Source organism: Alligator sinensis, unplaced genomic scaffold (assembly GCF_000455745.1).
Source record: "Alligator sinensis unplaced genomic scaffold, ASM45574v1 scaffold1162_2, whole genome shotgun sequence".
NCBI lineage: Eukaryota > Metazoa > Chordata > Crocodylia > Alligatoridae > Alligator > Alligator sinensis.
The window spans coordinates 278,279-287,576 of NW_005843013.1; the positions used below are offsets into that span (position 1 = coordinate 278,279).

General features: G+C 42.8%; 1 protein-coding gene across 2 annotated transcripts in view; it reads right to left on the bottom strand.

Annotated features, from left to right (window-relative positions):
• Window positions 1-2,126: 2,126 nt before the first annotated feature.
• The window catches only part of PWP2 (PWP2, small subunit processome component), a 31,145-nt gene continuing 23,973 nt past the window's right edge, over window positions 2,127-9,298 (bottom strand). For both annotated transcript variants that reach the window (XM_006036746.3, XM_025193087.1), the window contains 7 exons: window positions 8,325-8,472; window positions 6,964-7,072; window positions 6,580-6,645; window positions 5,750-5,968; window positions 4,119-4,269; window positions 3,005-3,079; window positions 2,127-2,812 (listed from right to left, as the gene is read on the bottom strand). In XM_006036746.3, coding sequence (XP_006036808.1) covers window positions 2,662-2,812; window positions 3,005-3,079; window positions 4,119-4,269; window positions 5,750-5,968; window positions 6,580-6,645; window positions 6,964-7,072; window positions 8,325-8,472 — 919 coding nt within the window. In that variant the 3' untranslated portion in view covers window positions 2,127-2,661. The remainder of the gene's footprint in view (window positions 2,813-3,004; window positions 3,080-4,118; window positions 4,270-5,749; window positions 5,969-6,579; window positions 6,646-6,963; window positions 7,073-8,324; window positions 8,473-9,298) is intronic.

Consider the following 9,298-nt stretch of genomic DNA (forward strand, 5'->3'; position numbering starts at 1 on the left):
AAGGTACCCAAAGGTAGAAACTGGTGGTGCTTGCTTTGCAAACGATTGCCAAGCACCCCTCTCTGCGCAGACTGGAAACAATAAAGATTAAGTTGGATCCTCCACCCCTGTGTGTTCATTGGCAATAGCGCACTGGGCACGAACTCACACTGTCCTTGGGGACAACAACCCTACAATTATACATGGAAAATTATAACTATTACAAATTTTCCATGGATAGAACCTAATTGTTGGGTGTGGTCTTAAATTCAGGGATGTCTTTAGATTTGACTAAATTCCAACATTATAAAAACCTACATCTCTGTCAGGCCGTAATGCTTTATTCGCACTCTGATTGGCTGACGGAAACAGCCAATCAGAATGCTCCAAGCGTGGGGGAGCACCGCCATTATTCTGAAGCTGCACCAAGGACCGGACAGAGGGCGAGGGAGCAGAGGCCAGCAGCTCTGGCCTCAGCTCCCACACTCCACTCCCTGCAAGTGGTGCTGAGGACCGGACAGGGGGTGGGGGAGTCAAGGCCAGCCCACTCCGCTTCCTGCAAGCTGCGCTGAGGATCGGACAGGGGGTGGAGGAGCCAAGGCCAGCAGCGCTGGTCTCAGCTCCCCCACCCATCCCTGCCAGAGGCAGAAGAGCGGCAGCATGGGGCATTAGGTGGTGACACTCCATCCCAGCCCCCCCACTCCCATCATTCTTGACAGGCAATTGGCTAGTACAGTAAATAAAAGCAGGAGTGATGAAAAGGTTTTCAAATGTTGTACCATAACTAACTTAACCACACCATCAGGATCACCAAAGCATTCTGACAGTCAGTATATGACCGGAATCTCACTGTCTTAGATAAATAATGGAAGGGAACAGTAGTTTGTAAGTACAGAAAAAAGTGTTATACTCCTATATATTTTATTTACATTGATCACTAGGGTGTTTAATACATGTTCATTTTACACTTTTAGTCTGGGGTGTCAAACATATGGCCCACGAAGCCTTGCCACATGGCCGCATTGCTGCCCCTGGGTCTGATCAGACTCTCAAAAGGCAAAACACACACCCACAGCACATGGCTGGCCCCCAGGCTGGATTCGGTCCGGCCCCCTGCCCCTTCTCTAGCATACCTGATCTGGCAGCTGCTCCAGCCTGTCTAGGGCTCTCACTGCATGCAGCACAGACCCCAGAGTGACCAGAGCAGTATGGTCTAGTCAGAGCAGCAGATGCTGCAAGCAGTGACCATTCTGGCCAGACTATGGCACATGGCCCCTGCTCTAGCCAGTCCAGGACCCAAACACACAAACTGGCACCCTAAGGAACTATTAAAAAAAACAACCAAAAAACCAAATGCTAATATGTGTTGTTCTCTTACACAGTTACCTGTAATACAAGTTCTATTATTTAATAGAGTTCTATTATTTAATAGGTGAACAATGTTAAAAAACGTGTATAATGAACCCATGTTCATTAACCAGTTCAATTCTCTGCAGAAGCTGTATTCCACAGCTTTTACTCACACATTCTATTTATATAGAACCACAGGGGTTGTCAGCTGGAGGTACGTGTACCCCTGAGGATACTTGGTCCGGTCCTAGGGGGTACGTGCGAGTGGGTGGGTGGGGACAGAGTGCCACCGCCTCCCAGGAACAGGGCTGGGTCAAGGCAAGGGCAGTGGCGCTCCTCTGTGGGGTGGGGAACCTCACACGCAGTGGTGGCTGCTGCCACACACCAGCCTGGTGAGCTTCCCTGCCCAGCAGAGAGGCACCAGTGCTCTCACCCTAGCCCAGTGAACTTCCCCGCTCTGCCTCTGCTCCTGGGAAGCAGTGGTGCTCCATCCCCACCCGCCCGTATACTGTCCCCGCCTCCATGCTCTGTGTCCAGCTGCGCACTACCCACACCCCGCTCCCACTAGCCGCCCCCCCCACCCCGGCATCCAGCTGCCAGGAGTACTTAGACTAAAAAAAGTTGAAAACCCGTGTAGTACAACATTTATCCTAATAATTGTCCTTAACTTTTAGTATTCAACTTAAGTTGGATAATTTTAGAATTGAGAAAAGTTTCTGTTTTTAAAACTACATTCCAATACTTGTTGCATTAAATTAGGTAAGGTAACGTTTCAAAATAAGGTGAAGTCAATACAGAACCTTTCAAATATTTATTTAAAAATGGGATATATAAATGAATAAAAAAGGAGTTTAATCCAGAGATGCAAACATTTTGGAAACAGGAGAGGCTAAAGAAGGGTGACTTACAATATCCAGTTTTCCTGTATATTAATATACATTTCTAAATATACATCTCCTATATATTTATATACATTTTATAAAAAAATGCAGAGAACTATTTTCCACCCATGGTTCTATCTTTATTGACAGATGAACACAAATGTCTTGTTTTGATTCAAAAGCAATAAAACCAAGCTGATCAGCTTGGGTCCCATGACTTCAAGGAGACGACACACCAGGCTATATTTTAGGTAGGGTATGAACAGTACTTTTGCTGTCTTAAGTTTATATATTTTCTGTACCTTTGCAGGTATCTCACCCTAACTCACAACACATAAAGCCACTATGAGGGCCACTCAGTCTCAGTGAATACCACTGCATTACTGATTCTTTCTGTAGGTCCCCTCCTGCACAAAATGAAATTATCAAATCAAGGTACAGTAAGTTGTCTTCATGAATCCACAGCTGAATGTTCCATTAGATAATCACTGTCAGACTCTTCCATCTCCTCCTCACCCACTGATGTTTCTGCTGAACGTTTCATGCCACGTTGTTGTGAAATGGCCAGAGCATATTTAATGTTATAGCGATTCCACTCACAGCTGTAACAAAACAAAAAGTAACAGAAGGACAATATTAAAAGCTAGGCTCCACGTTTTAAATATCATCAAGTATTCTATAAAAAGACTCCCTCAGCATTCAAAAGCTTGAGTTTTTGTAGGATTATGGTTTACATTTAAAAAAACAAACGCACAAAACAAGACAAAAAGCCCCTGAGAGACAACAATACATACAGCTTGGAAACATCCTCAAAGTGACGCTGGAGGCTCTTCTGAAGGTACTGAATCATGGGCAGCAGTTTCCCTGACCTTAAAAGGAGAAAATGTGCAATTTATTGTGCAACTTTGAAGCTACACATGAAATTCTAGAACGCCTTTCCTTCATGATTCTTCAAATTTTAAAATATAACTATACTATTAACTCATTTTACATATATGAACTTTCTTAATGTTACTGAATAAAAGCAACTGACTTTGCAACTTTGTACCATATCCACACATAATTGTGTATGATTTTAAGTCAATACATCATATGCACACAGTTTATCACTCCTGTTCCTTCATCATGGCTAATCAATTGCTATTCCATCCCCATCACAAATGTAAATGTCAACCATAGAAGACACTCCATTGTAAAGTTAAATTGCAGCTTTATGAGCTGATTCTTCTTACTATAATTACAAAGACGACTCCAGATATAAGTACCTCTCTTTGGAAACGGAGATAAGAACCTGACTTCACCTATGATCTGTCTCTATTTTAGCAGTTAGCTGAACAGAAAAATAAATGATTCTGACATTTGAGATTCATTCACACATACTAACACGCAATAAGGCGTTATTCTTCAAGCCACAGCAGGAAGGAAATGAACATATAATGGATTCTTCCTCTAATTTAAATGATTCAAATAGCAACTGGGAGTAGCTATCCCATTTCTAATTTGCCAAGTGTTCTAATTCCCTTAGAGAAGCAGGACTGAATGCATCTTTTACATCTTATCTAACTGCTGCGTACTGAAATCACTGCAATGCATTCCAAACACACCAGCATTTAGCGCACTTCAGCAAGAAGCATTTTCAAGTCTTTTTTACAGCTTTTATTTACATATTACCTATAAGCTAACTGTTCACACAAAATTCTAGCTACAAATCTGGGAAAGACTCATCTGCAACTTAACTGCAAGAATCAGTCATGTCTCCCAAACCTCTGCATATATTAAGTCACTGAAAAGTCATAATTGAATAATTTTAAGTGTCCTGTAAGTTTCAATTCAGAATCCCAAGCCGCTAAACTGTCATAGTGTTCTGAAATACCTAGTGTTCTGTCCTTAATGTTCAAGTTCACTCACCTTGTCTTTAATTTCTGTCCATATAGCATGAGCAACCTCCGAGTCCAAATAAGATAGAATTCTAAGTGACGAGATTTTTCAAAGGCAGAGGCTAGAAATTCCAGCACCTTTTCCACATACACCTCTGGCAATGATGAGCAGACTACATCAACTGTGGATTTGTTGGGGTTTTAAAAAAAAAAAGGTAAAATTATCAACTGGAATAACGTGAAGTTGAAAGAGATGGGTACCCTTTCAAGGGCTCTCCCAGCAATAATAGAAAGCACCTATCGGTCACCATTGTGGCCACTACTTTCCAGCCTTCCAGGAAGTCTCCACTCTTGAGAACCTGAAAATGTTTACTACCTTTATAAGCAAGACCATCACATGTACCTCCAAAAAAAAGGGTTTGCCATAATATTCTCTCTCTCAATAAATCCTTTCCCCCTTCCCATTTTCCCCATCACTTTCACTACACTTTTTCTTTCTGCATAGACTGGCAAAATCTTGCTGTTCCTTGCTTTAGAGAAAGTGGCATACTAGATCAGATTAGTCCTCTCCATCTGCCATATTGTACAGAACTCCGCTTCTCCTTCCCCATGTCATTTCCTCTCCTTCTTGACTTTGTACCTGATCCATACACTCAGCATGTTATCACTCCCCTTGTGAACCAACCTTCCTCTCCCCTACCCCAGTCAAATCTGCATTTTTGACCACTGTATTCTTTCTTGTCTTGCTTCCCTAATTAAAAATATCTGAATTTAAGATTCACTTCCTAGATAATGTTTTTATTCAAATACTCTTCCCAACTCTTTCATCTATCCCCATGTTCCTGTGTTTATCTAGATTTTAAACTCTCTGGGACAGGGAAATCATATTTCTAAATAACTGTTTAGTAATACTAAAGCAGTACACACTTTGTTGTTTTTTTAGGCCAAGCTCATAGCACAGACTAGGGGCTACTTGCACTCTTCCCCAAGTCCCCAGTATGCCTCCCAACCATCCTCCCATTTCAGACATTCCCAGCAATTCATAAAATCATAGGCATATTTCAGGAGTATTTTACTGTTGCCTTTTATGCCTCATGTTAGTTGCAACTAATTTTGTCTTTTTTATTTTACCTCAACATGCTTGTGCTCTTCCTTTCTAGTCATCTTAAATTATATGACCTCCCTCGCATTTTTTGTACGATTCCTTTGTGATGTTCAAGTCCTTAAAGAGCTCCTGTTGCCACCATGTTAACCTCTTACTTTGTTTCCTAGCTTTCTTCCAAATCAGCATGACCCAGCCCCAGCCCACAGCTACAGCCCCAGCCCGACTCCCTCCCATACCACAGGGACCTCAAAAAAATCTCTATCGGCGCACCCCTACTGATATGGTATCTTTCAGTAACTGCCAGCTCTCCAGAACTCTTTTATCCTTTGGAACAGCTTCCTAAGATACGCTGCTACTCCCACTCTGTTCCTCCCTTAGAACAGTGAATGCCACTCACCAGATCCCTTTCACTCAAATTAGAATTTCCCTACCTCTCTCCTGTACAAGGGGTTTTATGCACTTGCCCTTCTCCATCCTGAATGAACACAGATTTCAACATGTAATAGTTTTGCTGTACTGCAAAACATTTGGTAAAACTTTAGGGAAGCTCTGCTTACCTTCATTATATGGCACAGTCTCCATAACCTCCTGAATTAATTTTTTCTCATTCAATCGGAAGGCCATAATGATGGCCTTGGCATACTCCTTCTGACGCAGCACTTTACGTATGCTGCTGGGTGTGATGTCAATGTCCAACTCGAAAGGATCAAAAACCAGTCCAGAATCTAGAGAGTAAATGAGAAGGCCTTCTGTGGTGGTTGCTGCCCAGCTCCGTCCTAAAAGAAAAGCAGAAGTTGCTATTTAAACACAACCCTTGGTACATCAGGGAAGGAGTCAGGGGGAAGAGGTGTTGTTAATTAACAGGAAGATTCCTTGTCACTATTGCTTGGCATGATTTGGGAAAGGTAAAAGCCCTCTTCTCTCTCTTCCCCTGCTCCCTCTCCATCCCCGCCCCTGCCAGAGCCCATGCTCCTGACTGTGGCAAGGCACAGGCAGAGCTCCCCCTCTTTGGAGCCCCAGGCAGCTGACTGTAATGCAGCGCAGTGTGAGCCCCACACTGCTGAATGCTGCCAAAGCATGGGTACACAGGCTGTATTCAAAGGCTCCACAAACCAGAGACAGCCTTCAGGCCACACACTGCAACCCCCCTGCTCTATATGATTTTTTTTTAATTGGCTACTATGTCTGAGAGATTCCAGCTGGATACCAGAATATACACATAACATGGGAAACAAATCCACTAACACACCAGTATAACCATTTCTGCAGAGGTCAACTCTAGGGGGTACTTGCATCTCCTCCACTGCTCAGTCTTTCCACATGTTGCATGTGGAAAGCCGTTCCCCACCCCCATTACTGATAAACAACATTCCCTGTCAATACCCACCAGTGGGAGAAAAGCTGACACTTGTCACTCTTATCTCTGGTTTAAAATGCCGAGAACTCATGTCACCTGAAACAAAAGTTTAAAAGTGATTCACGAATACATCCAACTAAATAGGCACACCATAGATTCCCAATCCTGATCCTGGAGTTACTGTTATCAAATCAGTGCCAAAAAAATTTGACAAAGAGAACATCAAACCATCAAGTGACAAAATTCAACATGTTTTACTTTTTGAGTACATAAATTTGAAAATTATCCTGGTATTCCCATCAATGGGAATCCTTTTTCAATGCATACAGACTCAGAGCAGAAATCTTCTATCCCACAAAGCCAGTTTAAAAAGCAATGACAAATTACTGACACTGGGTTTAAGAGCTGAATTACCTCTCTTTACCCCAGGAAGAGCAATGGCAACACCATCTTCGTCCCCAGCTCCTTCATCAATCAGTGCCATGCTGCCAAACTCAGTCATTTTTCTACGATCCAGGTACTCCTGAAAAATATTAGTATTTGATTTGCTTCAGATCCAAAAATGGAGGTTGTGTTTGAGAGAAACAAATGAAGAACAGGATTACTCAATAATTCCTCAAACATTTAAGTGGACTAGTCCAGTTACTTAAGAATTACTGCTTTGTAATTTCATCCAATAGGTGTCACTGAAACTTCCAATACTGTGGGATAATGCTCAGTCAGTGGTGACAGTGCGTGTGCCACACAATCTTACAGTACCTGCTAGTCCGTGGTGGCCAATCTGTGGTACACATGCCACAGGCAGCCTTTGTCTGTGACTCACAGCAGATTAGAGAAGGGGCAAGCAGCACAGTGGTAGATCAGGCAGGGAAGAGAGAGCAGAACAGGCAAGGGAAGGGGACCAGAGCAGCACGTTGGGAGGGCACAGGGCTCAATCTGGAAGGTGTGCCTGCCAAAGGCTGGCCCCACTACAGTAGTCACTTTGTGGGCGATTACTATCAGGCTTCAAAGAACGTCGCAACCAGGGGGCTGTGGCATCCTAAAGTTCCACAAGACCCTTTGAAAAGTGCTGCAAGGTGTGAGGAGATAACTAGGTAAGTGGAGGCTCATGCTTGTCCCTGCCTGGCCAATTCCCCACCCTCACTTCCTGGATCTTCTGCAAGGAGATAAACACCATAATATATAAATTAGTTTTTAAAATGAAGTGCCACTCAGTTCACAAAAGTTATGGAGGGGTGCCTTGAGTCCAAAAGGTTGAGAACCACGAGTCTAAGTTAACATTCTTGAAAACAGTCACTTCAATGCAACAGAAAAGAAAAGAGATTAAGAGTTTCTAGTGAGTTAGTAAGAATGATAGAAGGTATTGTAAGAATCCCATTGTTCAAATCAACTCAACTTTTATAAATTTGACTTTTAATAAAAGACCCCTTAAAACTGCATCCCTTCTCAGACACAAACCAGTGAAGCACAAAGAAAACAGCTCAACACAAACTGTCAGCAATTTTAAAGTTTCACATTCTTGCAATAATTAAACTTAACTGTAAATTATCCGAATTACTGGGGACTTTCAACACCAAAACATTTACAACCTGGCTGACTGGGTCTGATTTAAGAGACCCAGAGTAGAAGCGTTTTTTTCTTTTTTGGTGGTTTCACCTGGAATTGACTCCAACCAAATGAGCCCCCATGTAGGTAGGATTCGTTCACGAACATTTTATTAACTGACGCTGCAAAGAAGTCTTCAATGAACAAAATCTACTGCGAGAGTCACTTGCCTCCATTGCATCCAAGGAAAGATTGCATGAGATTTCAAATTTTTTAATCAGAATTTGTTCCTCGATGTGGTAAATACAGACAAACTTTGACAATCCACCTGCCAAAACAGACTGGCCATCTGCTGAGTAACACAGAGTGGTAAAAGATCTGGGGGGAAAAAACAAAACAAAACAAATCAAAACAAAACCACATATTGTTAATTTTAACCTGGTGTCTCAATTTTAGAAGCGGACATAAACCCCAATGCAATGCAGAATGTAAACACAGTAAACTAATGCACTGTTAAAAGATGGAAACAGCTTCTGGTTTAATATTCCAAAGGAGCTTTGTTTAATATATGGTTAACATACAAATTACTTTATTTCTGAACCCTTCAAGTATTTTACTATGAATCACAAATAGTTTAAGACAAATTACTTGGAGTAATTTACTACTTGACAGGATGGTGAGAGTTTATGTAAATCTATACAAGATTTTGAAGATGTAATGCTCTCGTTACATTTTTACTTACAAAACAGTCTTTTCAACTCAAAGGCAAAACAATAGGGGTGCACCAATAGAGATTTTGGGGGCCGATAGTGATAGCCGATTTTTAAGGAGGCATATCAGCTGATACTGATCTTATTTACGATACCAGCCTGGCAGCTTGAAGAGCAATGTCTAGCTGGTTGGTAAGTCTGTTGTGGTGGAAGGGGAGGGGGAAAGGAAGGGGCATGGGGGGAAGGGGGTCAGACCATGCGGTGAGGGAGGGAGTGGGGCTGCAGCAGGTGCTGCCCAGCCGGGGAGTGGCAGAGTGCAGGACAGAGCCATAAGCGGCTCATCCAGGGGGCATGGAGAGGGAGGGGGGAGAAGTTCTCAGCACTGCACATGCCCCAGGAGGCCATAGGGAGGCATGTGTCCCTGTGGGCAGGGGCTAGGGCTGCACTGGGCTCTTCCTAATGGGCTGCACTTGGGGCTGGCAGCAGCGGCACGG